Source organism: Amblyomma maculatum, chromosome 10 (assembly GCF_055883805.1).
Source record: "Amblyomma maculatum isolate TAMU_Amacu chromosome 10, ASM5588380v1, whole genome shotgun sequence".
NCBI lineage: Eukaryota > Metazoa > Arthropoda > Arachnida > Ixodida > Ixodidae > Amblyomma > Amblyomma maculatum.
This window is the reverse complement of record NC_139353.1, coordinates 5,479,139-5,503,387: the sequence shown is the minus strand read 5'-3', so window position 1 is coordinate 5,503,387 and position 24,249 is coordinate 5,479,139. Positions and strand designations below refer to the sequence as shown.

General features: G+C 46.0%; 2 protein-coding genes across 5 annotated transcripts in view; both read right to left on the bottom strand.

Annotated features, from left to right (window-relative positions):
• The window catches only part of Rtnl1 (reticulon), a 42,811-nt gene extending 40,408 nt beyond the window's left edge, over window positions 1-2,403 (bottom strand). Inside the window, exons 1-2 of one of the 2 annotated variants that reach the window (XM_084581785.1) lie at window positions 1,646-2,403; window positions 166-201 (exon numbers count right to left, since the gene is read on the bottom strand). In XM_084581785.1, the coding sequence (XP_084437911.1) occupies window positions 166-201; window positions 1,646-2,258 (649 nt within the window). In that variant the 5' untranslated portion in view covers window positions 2,259-2,403. The remainder of the gene's footprint in view (window positions 1-165; window positions 202-1,645) is intronic. The other variant, XM_084581786.1, reaches the window with a different exon arrangement.
• Window positions 2,404-5,366: 2,963 nt separating this feature from the next.
• Window positions 5,367-24,249, bottom strand: part of Pkc98E (Protein kinase C) — a 61,297-nt gene continuing 42,414 nt past the window's right edge. For 2 of the 3 annotated variants that reach the window (XM_084581782.1, XM_084581783.1), the window contains 5 exons: window positions 22,843-22,997; window positions 21,622-21,760; window positions 19,201-19,389; window positions 17,276-17,422; window positions 5,367-13,585 (listed from right to left, as the gene is read on the bottom strand). In XM_084581782.1, the coding sequence (XP_084437908.1) occupies window positions 13,406-13,585; window positions 17,276-17,422; window positions 19,201-19,389; window positions 21,622-21,760; window positions 22,843-22,997 (810 nt within the window). In that variant the 3' untranslated portion in view covers window positions 5,367-13,405. The remainder of the gene's footprint in view (window positions 13,586-17,275; window positions 17,423-19,200; window positions 19,390-21,621; window positions 21,761-22,842; window positions 22,998-24,249) is intronic. The other variant, XR_014701402.1, reaches the window with a different exon arrangement.

The window sequence follows — 24,249 nt, the reverse complement described above, 5'->3', positions numbered from 1 at the left end:
CCGTACACGCCCCAAGTCAACTTTGGGTGAAAAACGCTGTGCCACATATGACAGTTCATGCGTGACGGCCAGCCAGACATTTGTCTAGTCGTCACGCACAGCTATACGCTCCCCATTATTTTTCGTAATTCTTTCTGGCAGCGTGCATGTATACAGTATGCTTACCGCAAGGATGCAGACATGCCGGACTCCAGCCGACCCCTGCAAAGTGTTACAGCGATGTTAGGGGGCAGCATTCTCGTTAGACAACACAAGCAGTCCACACCATGAATATCAAAATTAGTTTGTACTTACGTTGTGGCAACATATGCAGATTGAGACCAACACCGCAACAAATAAACATGCACACACGCAGGCAGACACGGGTTATATGGTTTCAACTCCAAAATGATTATGTATGTAGTACAATCCCCAGTCCAACTTTATGGAAGGCAACGTAGAGAAAAAGAAAAAAAAAAATACATGACTGAGCAATAAAATTCACATTTGAGCGGAAAACAGAAAGCATATGGCACTGCGTGAATGGCATTGGTTGGCTCACTTCTTAACTAGGAGTGCGGAGAACGCCCATGGATTCGATACATAAAAACATCAGAAAGATGAAAACGCCGACTCGAACTCGAAGCTAAGGCACGCGCGTGATTCGGACCAATGAAAAAGGAAAAAAGAGCAGGACGCACATATATGTTGTGCCAAATAGCTCCCATTTCCTCGTCGTGAGAAGGGAGCGCTGAACTTGAACTTGCCCGGGCCGCATGTACTGCGTGTGACCTCCACAAGGAAACTTTCAAGGCTCCGTGTTTTTGCTCGATCCTTACGCAACTTCAAAAATAAAAGCGAAAAATGAGAACACACCACGCACGATGGCAGCCCTGCTAGAAAGATGTCGTGAACTTGGGCGTTAAGCCGCTCAAGCTCACATTTTGCTTTTGCATTTCATTTGGAACACGGAAGCGCACTAAGCAAGCATCCGTGGTCAGTTTGAATGCGTGACGATAGACATGCGAGAAGAAAAATCCTACTAGGCATGCAGTGGGACTCGAACCTGCGACCTCTCCACTCGCATCAGTGCGCGAGTGACGTCGTCGAAACGGTTCGGCGTTCGGCTATGGGCCTCGGGTCTCGGCTGCAAGGTGATCATGTGCGCCACTTTCGACACAATGCGGTCTTGACAAGCGGCGCCTTGTACACTTCTGCCCATTTCGTACGAAGATGGTCCCGTCCATATGCCGCCGGCCGAGGTTGCAGCACAAGACGCATTCACCCATTTTTCTGGCTGTATCAGATTTCAAATCGCACTGCGTATCACTGCAACGACTGGTCAGATGAACTACCGGTTTTCCAGGTGTTTACAAATGTCACATATGAGCCTGCGCACAGCTTTTTTATTATTTTTATTTTTACCGCTACGATTAGCATACCGAGCCACGAGCGCGACGTATATAGTAAGCACCGCGACTCTGAAAGCGGAGAACGACGGGAGGTTTGTTTTGATCGCTCACATCTCGCCCGTCAAAACTGCGCACGAGTTGCGCAATCAGTTCATCGACGGCGAAGCGAGATACACGTGGGCGTGCCCTCGCCGCTCCTCTCTTGAGAGCTCTTCGTAGTCGTAGCATGCACATGCGAAGTGTGAATCACTTACCGGGGGAGAAAACGCAGCATGATGATTTCTTGGAGGAGCCCGTCGTTGAGGTCGGTTCGGATGGCATTTCGGCGGCTTTAGGCTTACACACGGTAGGGGTCGTAGGCTTAACGTCCGAGACGGGCAACTCTGGCGCCGTCGGCTTGGGCGGCTTCTCCTCCCAGGGTTCTAAATCGGGCGCAGCCGCGGTTACAGACGCGACCTTCTCGGGCGCTGGAGCGCTGGGAGGCGGTTGAGAAGGCATGGTAGCCGGTGCCGATGATGTATCGCCAAGCAAGTCCTCGACGTGAGAGGCGCTGTAACCAACACTGACTGGCTTGGGGCTCAGCGGGTGGTTTGTGGAGAACGGTTCCGACGCGGGTTTCAGTGGTGGCGAGCTATCCGTGGAGTTTGGCTGGAAATCTGACAGGAGATCTAGCTGATCGGGCTTGCTTTGTGGTGAAGCGGCGGCGCTCCGCGCCGCGTCTGTCACCGCCGTACCTGTCGCGAACTGGGCGAGGTCTTCGCTCAGAGCGTCAACGGACTCGGCGACGAAAGGCTTTTTCGGCACGTTGGGAGAGTCGTCGCCGCTGTCCTGATTAGGTTTGGCCGCTACGTCGCTCAGGAAATCCATTTCGAGGCAAAGGATAAAGATCTCTGCGCAGAGATTCTCACGTTCGAGATCGCGAAACTGTGGAGCCCTGGCAGGGAGAGAGGAAACCTGTCGTCTGCTACCACTGGGGAAACGGCGCGCAGTAGAGTGTGACTCATGCAGTGAGACGCACGCCGGCGCCCGGAGCGCCAGTTGTCAAAACGCACAATGAGCTCCGAAAAAAAAGAAACCGGAAAGAAGCTCGGCGCTGCGGTGTTTCGTGTTTCGTCGCGATGTACGTTTTTTTGAAGAGACGTAATTTTTAGCGTCGAGCTGGAAAACTCGTATCTTACAATTTATTCACTGGAACCACTGTCAACAAAGAAAAAGGGTACCATTCTTGCCCGAATAAAAAGAAAAGAAATAAATTGTGGTCAGAAACGTACGCTATTCTTGTTAAACGCGTGATTCACTTTAGGAATATTCGCAAGTGAAAGCGGTTCTAGAAATTGGATATTGGATGGATGTGCCCATAGAGTTAATACAAAGTCTTTGTATTAACTCTATGGATGTGCCCAAGTCGAGGGAGAAGCAGGAGAAGCGCGTAGGTCTATGCGAGGAAGCATAACGTACAGCACAAAATAAAATAGAACTAAAAAAAGGGCATTTGGCACAACATTCTCGGCGTTTTTCCAAGTGTACTGATGCACATGTCGACTGCCGAGCAGAGCCGCCCTATATGCACGTCAGAACGGACTTATATATACTTACAAATTGTAGGACACTCGGCGCTCATCAGTACATAAAAGGGAGTGATCTAAAATTCGCTTCATTAATCAGCGTTTCCTCTTCCCCCTATGTTGCAGACAACTTATTGCCGGTTTAGGCGGACGTACGCTTCGGTCCTATATACGAAGCTCATCAAAAGGCTCCCATTATTTCAATTTTCCATCATGCACATATACGCACGACTGTGCATGTACATCGAGTCGTGCGTATATGTACCGCGTTCCTAGTCAAAACAAAAAAAGAAAATGGAACCAATTCAAATCTCAGTTGGTGCATGGGTTGCAGTTGGAATTTACATTCCAATGGAATCGCACTGGAGAGTTCAATTGGAATTAAGTTGCATGTAAAATGGGTAGTGCAGTGGGAAATGATAGCCCAGTTTGTTCTATTTGCAATTTATTCTAGTTGGCTCCAATTGGATAGGCCAATAGACATAGCAGCTAATTGTGCAAAGTCTATATACACTGCCATTTGTGCATAGCAATAGTATCAATCAGTTGGTCATGTTCCAAATGAATACTCGGACGAATCTTTGCAAATAGTGAGCAAATTATGTCATACGCATTGCATCCAATGGTTTCTGCCAATTGAATCCAATGAACATTTGCATTTTTCACAAAGAAAGCATGCCTGATATACTTTATTCATAACAACAGCTATCGGCAACTGAACATAATAAACTGCATTCATCATTTATACTATTGCTGTGAACAAAAGTAAATGGCCCCAGCATGAGTGGTGTACATAATCAAGAGTAGAAGTGTGTTTGATGTGTGTAATAATAAACTTGTTATATGTTACTGTATGACTGTATATGCTTACCTGTAGTCGATTTTCATCAAGCATGCAATTATTAGTTTTCACATGGATGTATATATCAGCAGTCAGTTTTCCTTCTGCCCCAATTGGCATGTCCTATTGGACCCATCATGAACATCAGTCCACATCTCTTCAGGCTCTCTGTCTTCTAGATCTAATTCTTGAAATCGATTCCTCACTTCCACAGCATATTCTGATGGAATTTGATCCAGATCATACCTGCAAGGCCTTCTAGTTTTCTGCGTTTTCCTCAATCGAAGCTTAAATTTGGCAACAAGAAGCTGATGATCGGTGCCACAATCGGCCCCAGGCCAACCAAGATCCGTATAGCTTGTGCTATGGTCTTTCCAGTTGTGATGTATGGATGCAAGAGTTGGACTGTGAAGAAGGCTGACCGCCGAAGAATTGACACGTTTGAATTGTGGTACTGGTGGAGACTCTTGAGAGTTCCTTGGACTGCCACAAGATCAAATCAGTCAATATTGTCGACCATAAAACCTGACTGCTCATTGGAGGGTCAAATTCTAAAGTTAAAGCTCAGCTACTTTGGTCATCTGATGAGAAGAGAGGAGTCGCTGGAGAAAGATTTGATGTTAGGAAAGGTTGAGGGTCACCGGAGAAGGGGTAGGCAGCGAATGCGATGGTTAGATGGCATCCTCGAGGCACTGCAGATGAAGTTATGTGATGTTAGGAAGACCGGAAAGCGTGGCGTGATATGGTCCATAGGGTCACGAAGAGTCTAACACGACTGAACGGAACTGAACTGATTGGACCCATCGCACGCAACGGCTTCACCCACTGGCTGCAATGAGCTAAGTGTCCAAAATTTTGAATTTAAAAATTCAAATGGTTCCAGTTCGAAATTTCCAATTGGTTCCAATATTTTTTTTGAGTGGAGTTTCTGCTTCTTAATGGAAGAAGAAAAAATATTTTCTTTTTCTGCCCAATTAAAAGCTGCATGATTGCAGAGTTGGTTTGAAACCCATTGCCGGACACCCACCTGCCTTTCCCCAGGGGTGTGCTTGGGAGAAGCTCCGTAAACCCTGCTTCAGGCGGGCATCGTTGCCTTAGTTCTTGCATATTTGAACCCCAGCATCAGCAGAAGCAACACAAAGCAGTACATGCACACACACGCGTGCACACAAAAAAAGGGCCACGCATGGGCTTCTGCCGCATGAGCCGCACTCATGGTTGTCTGATGGTGGAACGAGTCACTGACCCATCAGTACAACTTTCCCAAGAATTTCACCCCAGAGGAGCCAAGCACCAGACCAGGGCAAATCTTGTGCCCACTGAAAAACCCGTGGTTATCTGGCGGCACCAGGGGTAGCACCTTGTGCCTCCTTACATTGTACATTAGAAGTACATATGCTAAAATTGAAACTGAACTGGACTTGCAAGAATGCAGGGCATTTTTGAAGAAACGTAAGCAGGCAAGTTTTTGTATAGTGGCCTACACCTTACTGCACTATACGAGACATTTCAAAGGTGTTACTGTGTCCAGATGTCAGTGTTGTTTCCATGAAAAGAACTGAAACAACATTTTCTGCTATACTTTTTTTTTCAGTTTTTTTTTTCTCTCTTTGCATCACAGATGAGTTTATTAGCAGCAATGTCCACAAGGGCATGAGAACCACAGACAAAATATATCAGAACGGTCGTGCCAGCACCAGATTCGGGAGCCTACACCTATGGTTGAGGGCCACTGAGTGCCACAAGCACGTTGCAGTTTTTTTTTTCTTTTAAAGACCATGCTTTCAAAACAGACACAGTAGAATGTACAGAGTTTACAAATGCTTCTACTTCACACCAATCTTTTTTTTTTTGTCAATATCTTATTTTATATACATATATTGTATGAGTAACTTTATGTATATATTTATAACATCCTTTTGCACCTCCCCCATTTTCCCTTCCTAAAATCTTCATTGTGATGGCGGCTGACGCTCGCTCAAGTCTGGCCTAGACATGTGGACAGAGAATGTGTGCTGAGACGAGTCACTTTACCGCTACAACTTCGCTTTGTCTGAAACTAGAGAGGCTCTTCTTCCAATGGCTCGGGAGGCAGGATGATGTCGCGCACGCAGGAGTCGTCACGTGACTGCCGTGACAAGTTGCGTCTCCTGTGCCCATACAGCTGGCCAAAAAAAAAAGCCATCATGTCCACTTTCAAACACCGCTATTAGAGAGAGGCTCTCCTCTAACTCGCTCACACACGAGGCCGGCGCACAGGCTCGAGCAACCGAACCCTGCACACAGCTTGATAGGGAACTCTTTGAATTGGCTCATCGAGGAAGAAGACAAACAATAATCACACCCCCATGCCAGTTCAAAAACAGTGCCAAAACGAACCAGGGGCACCTTGTCAACAAGCTCGTGTCTCAAACAGAGCTCCTCTCTAGGGAGATCCCGTCTGGACGACGGCCAAGGAGGGTGAACAAAAGGCTTGGACAGATGATGCACTAAACACGTCTCGCATGTCAACAAGCGTGTGTGAGTTTATGCTCTCTCTGAGTCCTGACACTTAGAGCCGGACTAGTGAGATTGAACTGGCTCCACTGCACCACAGGGCAGGGTTGAGAGGGGGAGGTGGTAGGTGGAGAGTGTTGGAAGTGCTGCCATGTTTACCGCTACGCCACTGGTTGCTGCTTGCACGCTCTGGGATTCTAGGTAAACCACAAGTTGATTGTGCAGATCTAACGGTGCATTGCTCTAAGCTGCATCTTGTTCCTATACAAACACGCACACTCCCCACAGCGCAAGAGATAAAGTGGACGACCGCGTGCCTATGTTTAAGTGCTACAAGACCTTGTCTGGACGACGGGGCATTCCACGGCCACCCTCTCAGTTCTACCTGGAGCCAATGACCACACCGGTGCCTTGCGGAATACAAAACTGCTCTGCTATAAGGGGGAGGTGAGGGGAGGGAGAACAATCTGGTGCAACACAACTGCAAGCCAGTCTGAAACAAAGTCCATGGCTTCTGCCACAGTCAGAATCTTGCTAACTGCACAGTTACGACTGTGAGGGACGGATGGTGCAGAGTGTCTGGCACCGCCCTCGAAACTGTGGAAAAATGGCTTTCAATCCCGAAAATCGCATGCAAACAGGCAGCCGAACCATTCCCAGAGTGAGATTAGTTTGAATAACCCTGGTATACTGTCCCCCCTGCTGGTTTCTGAACCGATGATCTTTGGCTGGAGAGAAACAAATCAGCCGACAGAAAACACTGCTTACGGAAAATAATTTACACGAGTTTCTATAATATGCCTTATGGCAAGCTTGCGTAAAAAAAAAAAAAAAAAGAAAAGACAACACTGCCGTTTCTGCTCCTGTAAGTGACAAATGTATGCTTGCAAGCATCTATGTCGAAGACTGAGAACTACCCTGCTCTGTCTGTAATGACACTTAATATTGTTGCTGCCCACGACAATTTCGGTGCTCCATTTCTCTATTAAAAAAAAAAAAAAAAGCAGAAAAAGAAAGGAACAAGCACTAAGAACGACTTGCATGAATAAAATGTCAAAAATAAAAGGAAACAAGTACCACATAAAACAAAAAGCACATATGAACAAGAGCTGACTATAGAGATATGTTACCACAGTAACCATCCTGTACACTTTTTACAAGGTGTGCATATGTCAAGACGCACCACGCTGAACAAAAAAAGAGGCAATGGTATTCATTAAATTTCAGACAGAGCCACCAGGTATTCCCTACTGAAGCAAATCAACACCTCCCTCTTAACTCACTGCATCCTGAAAAGCTATTACATCATCGCAACTGAGGTTGCATACACAGCACTGACTTCAATTACAAATAGAAAAAGAGTGCTCAGACTTCAATCTAGTTCAAAGCAATCACTGCCATTCAGTTTTAATGCAGCAGGGTTTTTCCACATTCTTCCTTCCCACCTTTAACTTTAATTTCATTATATCATGGTTCTGTGCTGAACTCTGCAAAATAAAGCACTAACTGTCGCATTCTCACGCCAATCATGTACGAGGCATTTCCAGTAGCATGAGGAGACAGCACTGGTAGGGCAGAGCAATCCTCCCCTTAACCAAACAAGCTGGAACAAGCACTGCTGAAAGTTGGCCACAATCGCCCCAGCCCCCAATGAACCATTCTTCCTTTTCACCTCTGTGGCTGAAACATGTGAAACAAAACAGGTGGTAGGACATCAAATCATTCAGACTCACAGCCCGGCCCCAGCTACCAAACTATGACTTGCTAAGTGGTGCACGCTATGACTGCAGAGAAAGCTACTTACACGGTGATATTAAGCCTGAGCGGACAGTCACTGTTCTATCGAAAAAAAGAAAAAGAATAAGAAAACTATGCGCATAGCTTTTTCTAATGGCTGCAAGCCTCATCAGCTAGAAGACATGCACAGTAGAAAGCTTTTCATGCTTCACAATACGTGACTTATGAACAAACAAAAAAGACATGCTGCAAAATAAGCTGCGAAGTGGAGCATGGATGTAGAAACCAACTTTTCCATCTCAAAGATGCACCTTTCAGGTGCAGGCACTCAGCACGCACACCAAGATTAAACTTTGTTTGGCTTCCTGCGTGCAGCTCAGCCCGACAATTCATTGTGTCTGCATCGTTAGGCGAAAAAAATTAGTCTGTAAGTAGACAGCTCACGTTCCCTTAACCTTGGGCTCAGCCAAAAATGGGATACAGCGAAAAGAGTGGGGCATACAAGTGCCCCTGTATTAAGCTCCATGCCCTCACTACAACAAACTTTTTAGTTTCTTTCCTACCAGCCTCCCTATCACTTTTGTGCGAGAAATGCATGGCGGGGCGAGGGGGGGGGGGGGGGGGGGAGGGGGCTCGCAAAAGAAGTCGCCGCAGTCTCATCAATAACAATGTAAATTTACATTATGTACATGTGCACACACACGTGTACCAAACAGTTCAATACCATCTGATGCACTCATTGATGTGCATGTGAGTATTTCGCAATGTGAAACGGCAATCTCTCATATTCTTCTTCCTTGCCGGAGAAAACTTGAAACAAAAAACACTTGAATTCACAACTCACAACTTCCTCGATACATAAAAAAAGACGGCTGAGAGAACGCAGATTAACAGAACCATGCACATAACAACTAATGTCGTTAGAAGTCGGAAGCAAGTAACTACAGAAAGACTACGGCAATGTTGCAGGAATGGGTGCTGCCACAGGGAGTGTTGAAACAAATATGACCATTGGTTGTAACGCTGGAATTTAGAGAAAAAAAAAAAAAAAAGAGAAAAGAAAGGACTCACTGTGCCACATTTAAAAACTCTCTCAAAGGAACATTGCACTCATATGTAGTGGCTGAATGCATGTTTGGAAATGCTTACGTCTAATGGAGACAAGCAAGTATGAAGAGCACGCTTGTCCCATGCACTAAAGATACCCACTAGATGTGAAGTGAACGCAAATAAAAAGCAGTGGTACGTAGGTTCACATCATTTGAAAATGTGGCAAGGAAAAGATGCTCCACTTGTCTCAGCACAGAGGAAAAACACTTATGACACCATGAAAAGTGTCAAAGACAATGACAGTATATCTGCGACAGCAATGAACATGACCAAAACACCATCAAACAAACACTCTCAACATGAGAGCTACAAATACAAAAAGCCTTGAATAAAACTTACATGCACACTGGATGGTCATTGTAACCTGTCTGCTGTTATACACCATTTCACTCATTCTGCACATCGGAAACGCAACCCATCAGCATTTCGTGGTACAGCATTTATAATGTACTGGCTACAAAAGCTCAAGCCAAATTGAATATGCTCCACAGTACACCACCTCATTGCGTACATCACCTCATTTGTGTGAGCATTTTAAGAAGCAAAATGAAACGGAGAAAGTAGAGGTACTTCTCCAAACATGAAAACAAGGCTCTGCTCAGATTTTGCGGGTATGCACGAGCCCCAGTAAGGCTGAAGGCAGAAAACTTACCCTGGTAACTGCAACAGAGAAAAACATGCTACAGGAAGCAAGAGCAATGTGAACATGCCAGCCCCATTAGGAAGCAGGGAAGAATGCTGCTTGGACACTTGCCAAACATAATGACGGGCAAGGTTGTCAGAAACGCACAGCTTTAGAACTGAGCATGTGGCAATGACAGGTGTCTCAAACGCGTGTTCCTCATGGTTCTCAATGTTCCAGCCTTTTTTCTGGAAGTTCCTGTCTTTCTGTTTTGTACCATACCCTCTATTTATTTATTTTTTTTCAGTCCAACATCAGATGTTTGCTTTAAATTTCTACAAAGCGGTAGGCGCACACAAACTGTGTGAAAACTCTATTATACAGCAACCTCTCGATTCACACAATCCTTAGTTGCTTGTTCATTACTTGACTCTCACCGTGTCCGGGATGTCAGAAAAGTAGTATAGCACACTGCGTCCCCCCTTTTCTGGCCACGAGCAGTGTTTGCTCATGTGGTCCACGTGGAGAGATGGGTTTGAGACTCCCGTTTTAAGCAGCACAATACGTCAGCCAGTAGAACCAGACCAAGTTCCTGGACAGTGTAGAAACACAAACCTGCAATGCGCAACAATGCAGTGTGCGTGGCGGTGCAAAGAGGCTGAGACGCAGGCCACTGTCGGGAATGCATGGCTGAATTGGTACTCGGGAAGAAAATTTATCTCTGCTGTTTTTAGCCTATTGGGAAAGAAAAAAAGATGGGGTGGGGGGAAGGGTATACCCTAAATCAGAGAATGAGACGAACCGAATAATGTGGCACAACAAAAAAGGAGGGGGGAGAACCGAGATGCAAAGCACCAACTAATGAGGGACAGCCCATTGACTTCGTGATCACAGCTATGCCGAGATTTCGGCAAAGTGAGTTGCGTGTCCTGCACAAAAGGACAGCACTCTTCTGCGCTCTTCACTGAAATGTGCGAGAATTTCTTGTGACATTTCGCTGTCTCAGCTAAATGCAATGAAAGCAAGACATGCTTGCCAGGCTGAGCTGGCTTTCAAGTAAACTCAGTGGAAGAAGCCCTCGCCATTATGATAACCTTGTGGAGTGCGCAGAAAGGGCGCAGGAACAAAATGGGTTGAGTGCGCAGCTTGGAACCTGGTCCTCAGCACATGGTTGCAAAGGCACCTCTTTTTTTCTTCGGTGTGTGTACACCTGTGGTGCAGGTGGCCAGATACATTTCTGCACAAGGACCAAAGGGTTGACGGGCAATTTGGTAATGCACTTGACTAGCGAGGCAATTTCTCTGATCAGCCCCAACAATGTGCATTCACATCTAATGAACACACAACATTCTCAGTTTCGAGGATATAAAGGGGAGATGATTTTGCACTGTGAGCTAGCAGCATTACTTTACCTTTGTGCAGAGGATCCTTTAAAGACACCCATTCTAGATCCAAACCCTCTTGAACATTCAAAATTCAAATTTTAAAAAGAGGGGACACGGGAGGGAGGGTAAGCAGAAATGAAACGATTTCTCACATTACCGAATTCTTATATGTGACCGTTCTACAGTAGTCCCTTGCGTTAATTTACACCTAAGCGCACATATCCCAATGATGGATGCTTAGACCATACACCTCAGGCATTGCCTGGTTAGTCCACCAGCAACTCCTCAAGCACAAGGGACTAAGTGATAAGTAAAAGGTAAGTGTGCTTCCAGCTAGGGCTCAGCCCAACTACTCAGGGAGGTGTCATTCTAAGGTGAGCCCTAAATGTGACATGTGCCTTTCTGCATAAGTGCTGAACATGCAACCATGATGATATGTGGAAAGTAAAAGGCAGAAAAAAAGTTTAACCAGGTGTGGGTTCGGCCAGGTTGATGCTCTGCAATATTTGCAGAGTCTAGAGCGGAAAGGAATTGCACACTCAGAGTGCGCCAACAGTGGTGTATAAAATACAGACTTTTCACTGAATGTCAACCTTGAAAAGCGCACAGTTTTCATGCTGGGCGAGGGAAACAAAAAAATAATGGCGCGGCAAAAAGAAAAGCAGCAATTAATAACTTTGCCACATAAGTGTGCACTGTTAATGCTACTGTTTTTTGCCTTCAACATATTGTGGACGAATTTCGTCAAGAAGTTTGTCCACCTGAGTGTCACTGTCTACAATCTGTACAGTACCTAGAGCACGCAAATATAAGGAACAAGTCAAAGGAGCTCGTGCTTGCCAACAAAAGGGAGGAAACACATTTGAGAGCTAAGCAGAAACCGAAAGACTGAACACATGGCTCGACTTTTGAATGACATCAGCCTGGTAACAGCGCCCACCTCTGCTGCTTAAGATGTGAATGAAAGATGGGGTGAACAAAGACAGAAAGAAAGAAAAAAAACTCCACCACTGCTGATGCCAAGTAACATATGTATGATTTGTGAGATTTCCCCTCCTCCAAAAGCATACAAGGGGTTACACAGAATAAATAAATAAATACTACACATTATGAACACAGCGAAAACAGGTCACAACTGTCCCGGTTACAAATGTTGCCGCAGTGGCCACAAATCGAGAAGAGAGAGCAAAACATGATGATGTACAAGACAAAGAAGTGGCAAGGCATTAAAAAAATAATAATAAAGAAACTGAAAATAAAAGTGGAAAGAATGTCTCCTTTCCCATAAAAAGCCTAATTAAACGAAATTAAAGGCATTGCTCTTTCAGGAACTTGGCCACCAGCGGAAACCATTTTGTCCAGCACGCATCGACTACAGGCAATGCTAGTCAAAGGCAAACCGGACAGAGCTCCCATCAAACACACAGAGCGATGTGCGTGGGGATGAGACATTTTGCATAATGCACGAAACAATGAAAATACTCGTGGTAAAAGAAAAGGTTTGAAAAATAAAAAGGAAACAGTAAAAGATGCCAGCCCATGGGCTGAGCACTCAGGCACACTAAAAAAAAAACAGGGTCAGCTCTCAGGACTAGACTAGAAAGAGTGCCCAGATGAACTGCTTCCTTTTCTCTTTGACATCATGGTGCACACACACCCCTGTCTGGCTCTTTGCAGTGTCCTAGGCAGTGAGGAAAGGAGCAGGGAAAAGAGAGAGAGGGTCGGAATGGTCACGGTATCGATTCTGGCACGTGGAAGAGGAGACACATGGCAAAAGTATCGGCAGTGCACCCACAAACGTCTCGACTGCTAGCATTCACTGCGCTTCAGGAGTCAACGCCACATGAGGAGAGTAGGGGGCAGCGTGTTAACTGCCTGTCACAGCTCCCCAACTCATCATCGCTGGCTGTGAAATCACTGTTCGAGCAAGTACTATACAGCCTCTTGAATGTTGCCACTGGGATGGATGAAACAAAAGGAGACTGCCTCGAAGCTGGAATCTGCTGCATGCGTCACTGGTTCCTGTAGACTGCTCCCCTGAGGGCACATATGTGAAACCATAAACCTCTGTCCACATCGAAAGCACAGCTGGGAAAAGACTGGAGAACAGAGTGAAGAGAAAAGGGCAGGAGGGTGCCACTGCTGCCAGGAGGGAAAGAGGAAAGAGAGGGAGACAGTAGTGTGGCGAATGGTGTGTGTGTGTGTGCAGAACATGACTAGAGAGGGGGCGGGGCCCGTCATGTGCGGGAAAGGAGACACTACGTCGCGGGCCCACCCTCGCCCGCAAACCTGGCCGGATTGAAGTCCTCGTTGACGAAAGAGAAGCCCTTGAACTCTTCTTGGTTGATGTTGCGCAATACCTCCTGGTTGACCGGTGTCAGCACTGGCTCTTCTTTGGTGAAATCTTGGTCAAAGTTGTTCACATCTCGCTTAGTTTTCTGTGCAGGCAAGAGAAAGAAAATACGTACTTTTACTAACAAAAAAGCTTTATAAGAAGGCCGAGACACCGTGCAAAGATCGCAAACCACTTTAAGAACAATTTAAGCCATAGTCAACTTCTGGAGAGTGGTGGACATAGTGTGTGAACTCTGACAAGAACCACCAGTGGCAACTGGCGACTGCTCTCCATCCGTGTTGTGAAGGCAGATTCACACTGTGGAAACAGTTGGTCAGCTCTGTCCGACAACAGCGTGTTCATGTAGTGTTATACGACCCTGTCACGCAGCTTCAACAAAAGCTGTCTGGAGACACGTCTCTGTCACCTGGGTACACGGATCGGAAACTTTTATACAAACAGTTGGTGAACTTTTTGCCACACGGAAAAACAATTTCGGTAACGCTGCTCTGCTGCCTCTCTAACGCAGCCACTCACGTGCTCTCCTCCATGCGTAATTATTGCGCTCGCGTACACAACCGTGCAAATCGGAGACACCCATGCTGCCAAACTGCATGTTCATTTGGCAGCAAGGCATGTGATAAACAACTGCATTAATCCTGCACTGCTGCTGCAGCAGTAGCTTTGCTGATGTTTTGTGCCGTCGATTCTGCTCGAATGACACATGCATGAGATAAAACATGTGCGCATGTTATGCCTTCGCAATTCCGCAAACGATGAGTGGGAATGAATAAAAAAAAAACATTATGGCCGATTTGCATAGTTAATCAAATGCGAAGTAGGTGCGTAGCACTGCTTAACCGTTGCACTTCAGCACGTCAGGCATGGCGATCTGCGCCGCAGTACCTGACGGCCCGACTTCATCCATTGCGACGCGAAGCGAACGCGCGGCGCAGCCGCTTCCTTAGCTCTCCTTGCACCATCTTCAGAAATGAACAAAAGCAGGCACAATGTACCTCTTTACAATGCACTGCTCTGCGACCGAAAGGTATGGGGTGGGATCATAGGGGGAGAGAAAGAGAGAAGGAACCGCACATGCACGCCTGCTGTCCGTCAAGGCTGAGGAGTGACTGATGCGAAGGGAAAGATGCCGAAGTTGAAGACGCGCGAGCGACACACAACTGCTCACTTCGGAGAAACACACGCTTGTGAAACACTGCCCAGGGACGGCCACCACGTCTGCAACTGACACGGCGTCGCTATCTTCCCTTTCTCCTCTTCAAGCTCACGGAGAGACAGATGGACGGATGGGTGTTTAGCGGCTTCTGCTACAGCTATGCTGCCGCTCCATTTCCTCAATGTTGAGTCGCGAGACACGCGCGTTGCCACCTTCTCTTTCTCCACTTAAAGTTCACGAAAAGAGAGAAAGAGTGAGCGGCTTCGAACAGACATCGGCGAAATCCGTGATTGTGGCTAGTAGTGCTACGCACTAAAATAAATAAATAAAGACAATGAAACACTATTCTTTCGTTAATCTGAATTCCTAATACACACAGATGAGGAACGCTTGCTGCTTCCCTGTGAAATCAGATTTGCACCTTATAGCAACCTCTACAAATTACCTATCCTTTAGCTTATGCTCATAATACATTCTATGCACCACAAGGATTGCCTACCACTGACCATCACGAGAGCGCATTTTCTTGGCTAAAAGTGACAATTGCACGTACATGCACCCTCCTCTGCTGGCATCCGCACAGTGATATTTCGCGTCCTTGATATCACGTAGGAACCATTTCTCTTCAATGGGTCATGAACGACAAAAAGAACAGCATCATGGCTATACGTAACTGGTCAACCTATTTGCCAGCCTTCGCGTGGGCTGTTGTCGCGCATAATTCCGAGAGGTCGAAAAATTGCAGAAGCCGGCAGCCGAGGCAGACTTGACACAAGGTGGGGTGTTTCAAAAGCCACACTCGTCAGGAATGCGCACTAATTTGCACATAAGAATGGTAGAAACGGAGGGGAGTCAAGGCAGCCCCACCACCACTGGTGTTAACAATATACCCTGCCCGGCTGTTTGCAAGACGTCGTTTTCAAGCAAGAAAGGCATTAAAAAGTGATCAGTCACTGCAAAGTGCACACTCTGTCGGTGTGTTGACACTGGAAGTTTTGCTTGGTTGGCGAACAAGCAAAATATTGCTGACAAATATTTTTTGCGCTTAGTTTTCATTGTCTAAGTCTGTATTACCAAGGCAACACACCAGCAACCTGTCTTCTTTCTCAGCTGTTTGTGCAGCGTGACAAGCTGTAGGAAAACGAGTTTGCTGGGAAACAAGTTTGCGGCTTGTTTGCAAATGTGTTTCACTGATACCGTCCTTGTGTTCCCGAAATGTGACTTGATCTTAAGAATCTAGGCCATAAGAATTCTGCAAGCAGTGTGACAGCCTGAAAGCAACAATTTTTATGAATCCTAGCCGATTGCAAACAAGGTGACCTAAAGTGGCATTCACATGAGTGCTCAAATCCCTCTCTAAGCGAGGGCGACTGTGCTGTCACGCCTTCGAGAAGCTGCTGGGCGTCGCAGCTTCCGGTTTTCCGCTGCTGGCCGCCATCTCCGGGCTTGGGGACATCTCAGCCGGCCGGTACAAACGCTCCCCGAGAGGGAAAAAAAAGCGCGCCGCGGGGTGCGAGCAGATAAGATCTACCCCACCCGGGCTTTTTGTATTCGACCCTTCTTCTGCGGCCCATTCCATTTCAGACGAGTTTGTTTATTCTACTTTGTTTGCTTTTTTCACTGAACTTGTTTCCCTGACTGATAAAGAAACGTTAGTAGGTCAGAAACGGCTGTCTTGTGTACTTCTCCGTTCCTCTCCTGCTGTGTGCGGCTTGAAACAGTCGACGTCTCTACATCGCCCATGTGAATGTGCGAAATCGGGAGCGGGGGCGAGTTTGCCCATCCCGTGACGTCATACACCTCCTTTCCACATTCATCCTCGTCGGAATCCCCCGTGTGAATACCGCATAAAGAGGGCATCTCACAGTAGGGGGTAAGCCATAGGTCTCCCTCTCTTTGGGCTGCTCAACTTGATGGATCCATGAATATGTCAGCCATGTGTGAACTGGTTAAAAGCCTTCTTTTGAAAAGAACTGTGTTCACGATGTGTACAGTACAGCTCTCACATACCACATGGCACGTGGTGCGGAAATTGAACGCAGTATGTGATGAATGCAAGTGGCACAGGGTAATGCTAAGCGAAGATTTAATGGGACTTTATATGCCTGCTGGAGCACCCCATGTTAAAAACGGCTACACCATTTTTCATTAAGTAGACTTAGTTTGGTATATGGCATCTATCGTCCCGAAGTGACTGGAATGGCTTTCCCCACCAAGTCACAACCGTTAACTGCTTATCAAAGATTTTCTCAAAATATAACAAACTGATTTTACAATAAATCATGCATCGTATATCTGTAACCCCACCCCTTATATAATACCCCTGAATAGGGGTCTTTAGGGAAAAGACCAAGCTCTGAAAAGCGCAGTAATTAAGGGCTCCTGCAATTTCGATCACCTAAGGTTCTTTTATGAGCACCGACATTCATGTACCTTGTTTTTCACCTCCACTGAAAAGCAGCCACCCCGGTACAGATCAAGCCGGTGTCTTTGGGGTGAGCACTCTAAGCACTGAGCCAAAATGAGGGAGATATGCTAACACTTTTTGCTCTTTCAGCTCCCAGCAAGCACCTTCCTGTCAGAGCATGTACAAAACACATAGGAAAAAACACTTACAATCTTGGGCTTGAAGGGTGGCTTGACCTTGCGTGCCTCCAGGGCCTCCCAGTCTATGTCCTTGAAGAAGGCGTGGCTCAGAATGGCCTGCTCCCCACCTTGGGACTCCACACAGCCCAGCCGCTTGGCGGGGTTCTTGGTCATGAACTGCACACACAGTGGCCATTGACTGCACTGTCTTCACATCCACAATGACCCTTCCTTCCTTTTTGTTATTTCTTGATTTAGAACGCAGTTTAGCTCTTTTGATAAGCGACATTACTTCGGGGTGGTAATGGCGAAGCAGTGCTCAGTAGTTCATTTTTCTGCCACAAGGTGACCCAGAAATAAGTAAATAACTCAATTTCACACCAATCAACCTGCTGGATACGGAGAATGGAGACAGAATGTCGGTCTCAAAGCCAATTTTGCGACTCGTTTGATCAAAAAGTGCCACAGTAAAATCCTATTTATTTGACTCTAGAGGAAATTTTGATAATTCAAGCTAAAAGCGTGGTCCCGGCCGTTGCCAATTTATTAATTTATTTATTCATTTACTGATTAATACCCCTCAGGGCCAGACGCATTACAGAGGGGGAGTGGCAAAAATACAAAAATACCTTAGTATACAATGCTAGCTACAGTTTCGCGAGACTTCTCATAATTGTTAATGCTGGCAATATTTGCCGGAAGGTGATTCCAGTCGCGTGAAGTGCACGAAAAGAATGATGACTGAAAAAAAATTTGGTGTCACACAAGTTGAAACAGACTTTGTGAGGCTGGTCAGCACAATTGGACACATAAAATGGCTGAGGGATAAGGCAACCGCGCCATACGGGATGGTGGTACAACTTGTGAAACAGTGTGATATGAGACACTTTTCGACGAAGTGATATCATTAGAAGAAAAAGGCCTTTCATAGTAGTTATGTTTGCAGGTCAGTTATAATTAGCAAGAATGAAATGCACAGAGTTATTTTAAACCATCTTGACAGTGATAATATGACTGTCATAAGCAGGATCCCAGACTGGAATTGCATATAGCCCTGTTTGAAGCGAGTCAGTCGCTCTAGGTCTGTGGAGTCAGATGCTTGTCAATTTTGACATAGACAGGCTTGCACCTGGGGATTGCGTAACAGGTGGGGTCGAGCTATAACCCATGCAGCCAGCGATCGCAGAAACAAACCTCGAACTTGATTTGTTTGCAACAGTGGTGCCCATGCCCTTTATGCACGCTATGGGAGGCACGAACACGAAGAGAAGTCTCCCATTCTGAAATACAGCTCAGTCACATAGTTTTGGTTTAACTTAACATCACCTAGCAGTTGTAGCGAGTCACTGATCTTTTATTTTGGGATGGCATCATGCTGTTTTAATGCTTGTGCATACTTTCCTATTTGCACCGCCACGCATCTCCTTGCAGGCTGAAAGGAAGTGCACTGCGGTCGCAGCCAGTTAGGTGGCCTAAAGATGCATCACCGATACTGCATCACACTGTGAAAGGGTTAGCCTTTCCTATTCTGGAGCAGTTCTTTGACATTCCCATCAGTGCATACAAATCGAAGCACTTGACAAAGCCGGAAAAAACTGTCACTCTTGCTTGGATTTTATCTTAAATGCTATCGTACCGGTGCTCATTAGATAAAATTAATGTGATGCAAACGGTTTTCAGCAGTTCGTTTTGGGCCATTCAATAATTTCAATCTTTCAGCCAAGTGGGGTATTTTTTCTGGATCCTTGAAGGCTGGTTAATAGAGAAAAGCACTGCATGAAACATGCTTTGCCCTTTTGTTTAGCTCGATTACAAAACATGCATTCAGCTGCCCCCTTTGACATTGCTTTCCGTTTTATCTAACTCGTTGTTCACCTTGTGAGCTCCAAGAGTGCTTCATACCATTGTGTTTCCCTCCCCTGCTGCCAACATGAACCGCAAGCACAGGTACGCACCCCTTTGAGAATGGAGACAGCCTCTTTGCTCAGCCAGACTGGGTAGAGGACGTCGTCATGCAGGATCGACTCGAAAAGGTCGTCCTCGTTGTCTGCCTCGAAAGGCGGCTGACCAGCCATCATCTCGTACATGAGCACGCCCAGCGCCCACCAGTCTACTGACGGGCCATACTCCAACTCTTGCAGGATCTGGAGAAGAAAGTTTCAGGGGGAAAAAAAAAAGAAAAAAAAAAAAAAGAAGAAAAGAAGTGTAAGAAGGTTGAGTGAGCCTTTCAGACAGCCTTCTGAACAAGCATTCTCCTTGGGCTTTTGCTGAGACACAGAACAATGCCTCAGACTGCAGCTCACAGTTCAACTAAACCCAAGGCATGAATATTCATTTTGTCTTGGGGCAAAGCACTCAGCATGCAAGTGCAAAGAAGAGAGTGGCTATGGGTATGGAAAGGAGGTGGTGTGGGTCAATGAGAAAGGGAAGACACTGAAAAAAGTTGGGCCAAAGCAAAGAAGGGTAGTAAATGAAGCCAGAACTGGGCGGCTCAAAGCAGCAAGTATCGAGGGTGCAGTGGTGATAGTGGCTTGTGCTCTGTGGGAGGCTGTGTGCATGAACCGATCTGTTGGCTTCACTCGATTGTGGCAAGTTAATCTGAAGTGGTGCTTTTGAATTAATGCTAATGTATTTGTCGCATACGGTTTATCATGCCATCGCATTTCTTTTCATGGGGGAGGGGAATCAACTATGGTTGGCCTGAACAGTATGAGACTGTGATGTAGTACTTGCTTTAGAATTTTCCCGGGCTTTCAAACTCCCCTTTCCTATTATACTCATGCAAATAAGGTGAAACAGTAATTTTTCCATCATGCTGTCCTGCCTATAGTGATGTCCACAGCAACATTATCCTCAGCAACGAAAATGTGACTGCTAATAAGGAATTCCACAAAAGAGTGCTTAAACCTACGATTTTTTGCAGAATCACAGAGAACTAGTGGTCTTAATCGTGGGAAAAAAATTTAAGAAAAGAAGGGGGGGGGGGGGGGGGGGGGGGTATTACTGAACCCCAAAACAATGAACTGGCACTGAGTGATGTGTGGCATACAGTGACAGTTTCACACAAGTTCTATAACAGAAAACAGTGGGTCAAGTACTTTTTGGGTAGCTTTGGTTTGCTAAAGTGAACACATGACAAAAGTGACAGACATGCTTCCAGTATACCATCTTGGAGTAGCACCATGCATCCAAGGTAGAAACTCACAAGCCCTGCTATGATGGTGCAGTGGTTAGGGCGCTCAACTACTGTGCCCAAGGATGTGGGATTGAGTCCCGGCCGTGGCGGCCGCTTTTCGGTGGAGGCGAAAAGCAATGCGCCCGTGTGCTGTGCGATGTCAGTGCACGGTAAAGAACCCCAGGTGGTCGAAATTTCCGGAACCCTCCACTAAGGCGGCTCTCATAGTCCGAGTCGCTTCGGGATGTTAAGCCCCACAAACCAAACCTAAAAACTCGCAAAGAACTGACAGTGTGGTTATTCACTGTTCAGAGAGTCCTTTCTGGGTGCAGGCTGCTACTTGGAAATCAAGTCATCTTTCATGCTGCTTTCAACCATTTAGTACCACATCACTAAGGTGAAAATGCAAAAGGAAAGGCACTGCACCCAAAGTGTTGCATATCCTTTGCACATTAGGAGCCTAATATAACTGGTAGGCTCACTTCCAGTGTCAACAATTGGAAAATCACTGCCATTTTAAACAAGACACCTTTCATATGATTTTCAGGTTAAATTTGTGCCAAAACTTTGAATGTAGCAATTCAGTTAAAAATCTGAATTAATTACCTCACTAAATCTTGTCACATTTTTGTTTGCACATTCGAAACAAACAGTCCATCCAATGCTCCAACAAGAAAGTTTACAACATTTTGTGCCTGCACAGCTGCATGCCATCATTTTAGTGTGCACATAAATGTGTACTTCCCACCCTAAGACTGGATGTAGCTGTAGCCTTAACAAAGACATCTGTTCCTTGCCTGCAGCAACAATACCGTTGTTTAAGACAGCAAAATACATCGCATATGTATCTTATCTATACAAGAACACCTGGCTCGTTCAGAAGACACACTGGACAAAATGGAAAATCCTGATTATGGTTTTTTTATGTGCAGTATCTATGGCCACATCACAGCATTGTGGTTGCTCAAAGGGACTCAGGCTATGAGGTAAGCCACAAAGAAGGGCTTTGGAAATTTCGACCATCTGGCGTTCCTTAACATGCAGAGGCAATCGCACAGCCCATGGGCACCTTCCGTTTCACCTCCACCTAAAAGCAGCCACCACCGCAGAGGATGAACCCCCGTCCCAGGATTCCGAGTCGGGTACCCTAGCCACTGGGCCACTGTGGTGGGGCATGAGTGTAGACAAAGAGTACCCCCACCTCTGGTGCAATGTAGTCGGGAGTGCCACAGAAGGTGGTGGTTGTGACACCATCCTTGATGCCTTCTTTGCACATGCCAAAGTCTGCAATCTTGCAATGGCCATCCGTGTCTAAAAGAATGTTGTCTAGTTTCAAGTCCCTGCGTGAATATACAAAACATGCGCAGCGTAATGGAGACAGCAGTTTGTAGATGAGCCCTTCAGAGGAGTACTCCCAAGTCGCATAAGTACCACGCGGAAGGGTGAACACGCACACTTTAAGCTCTAAGGGTTAACTTAACCATGCACTGTCATTTACCTTAACTTCTTACTGATGACTTTTGCCAAGGGCCACATGACACCAGCTCTAAAAGAGTCATTAGCTTCTGCTGTCTTCTCCTCTACTTTTTCACTCACAGGAAGATTTTCAGCAAGCAAACACTAGACAAAAAGTTGGCTCCACACTGTATGCCCAAAACACAATCTTTTAAAAGGCAGAAAACGGGGTCAGTCCATAGAACATAACAATCCTTTTAGCGAAAATGACCATAAGAGCATGCAAGTTAGAGGAGGTAGCGAGAGGCAATTATGGTTCTTTATTTACGGTCACGCGTTGTTCCCCATTCTACACCAGCAGCCCTTAAACAAGAGTGAGCCAGCTTGTTTATGACTGCAAGCTAGCATTGATCATAAACACAAGCATAAAAAAAAAAAAAAAAGAATGTCCCAATATATTGAGCACAACTGACAAGCCTAGAGCTTCAACTAGGTTTGCCTGATATTAATCAGAGCCTAACATGCAGAGTTTGCCATTTTGTGCTTTCGTCATCGTGACAGATGATTTGGAATGGCAGTAACAGTAAGAACCATGGATGCTCAAAAACTATGGAAATGATACCTAAGATTTTTATGCCTAAACAAGAGTGTAACTTTGCATAATAATGCAACTTTGACCTATGTGCTTAAATTACAAATCCCAAAGGCTACCTAAGGCCAGCGCTGACCCAGCCACTGAAAGCAATGGGAGCTCATTTCGTCAATCTACTTGTAGCAGTTTATTCATTCTGATGTCTGCACCCATGAGAAAATGGCACAATTAAGGCAGCAGCCTGTGCTACTCAGCTGAACTGCACACAAACTGTGGTGATAATAAACTGCCGGAAGCAACTGCAGGAAATGTACACACTGAATCGCACGACACTGCACTGATCAAGAGAGAAACGACAGCATGAAGGATGCTCACCTATAAATGACTCCATACTGATGTAGAAACATGAGGGCTAGCGTCACCTCGGCTGCATAGAATCGTGCTCGTGGCTCGTCAAACTTCCGGGCCTTCTGAATCTGAAACATCAGGTCTCCGCCGTTGACATACTCCATGACAAAGAACAGCCGGTCCTGGGAAGAAAGGGAACAACACAATGCAGACCACTACAGCCAGTGTACGCATATGTCATAGGATTTGACAGCTAGACAGATCTGCAAACTTCGTCTCCTCAGCAGGACAAGCGTAACACCTTTGTTTAGCACACTTAAGTTTGGCCACACGTGTGAGTGCCCCGCCCCTTCCTCCTGCACAATGTCAGATGTTTAAAATATTTCGAGGCCCCACAAAGTCTAGAAATGCACAAGATGGGAAAAGAACCTATACTATATCTCATCACTTCCTTGCTGTACTGTGGAAGCTCTTCAGCCAATCACAAGAGTGCATTAAGCAAGTTCCTCCATGCCGTGTCGTCTGCTCAAACATGGTTGCAAAAATGACGTAAATACATGCTGTCTTGGCACCAAACCTGAACATTTGGAAGTTGTAGAATAATGTTTTGTGAGACGTTACACTGTCGCCTACGCTTATTCAGTTCAGCATATGCAAACGAAGCTGCTTGGACAACTTTAGTCAAGTAGTGCCACTTTGTTTTTCAGACAAGAGCCATTTTTATCAATGAATCGACTTTCTTTTGTCCTTAGGCTTGGGAGAGGCAGAATCATAATCAAAAATTGCTGTATGTGAGATGAGGTCAAACAAATACCCTATATGACGTTTATGACCAATGAGCACACTGATAAACAAAGCAAAACAACGACATATATAGCGCGATCGTGCGGTAGTTGGAACAATCTTTGGCACTGCCTTTCTTTGGAATGGGGATGTAAACTGACCTCCTCCAATCCTGTGGCCACTGCAGGATTGTCCAAATCTTCTGACATAATGCATGCAGAATGTTAACGGCGTCATGGTTGAGGTTTTCTTCGATTCGCAAGCAGTTCAAGAATGCCCATCAGTGTCGACTTGCCCTCTCTCGCAATATTGCACCGACTGTTCTCGATAATCCGCATATATTTGCAACACATTCGGAATCTCGAAAATGTTAGGGTGTGATAGCGATAATTCCGGGCGAAACTCATAGTCTCGCGCTCCCCCCCCCCACCTCCCCACCCCCGCCCCGACCTTCTCTTTGAAATCTCGCAGCCCAAAGGTGTATCACGAGTATGGATCTGGAAGGTGGTAGCTAGTGGTGTGCCGTTGATTGTAGAGGCAGGATTTGGAGCTGTTAATTGGGTCTGGTGCGTTGCGCTGACAAGCATCATCGCCCACATTCCGGAGTTACTGTGTTATGCATTGGGACCTTGCGTCACTGTGGTAAAAGCG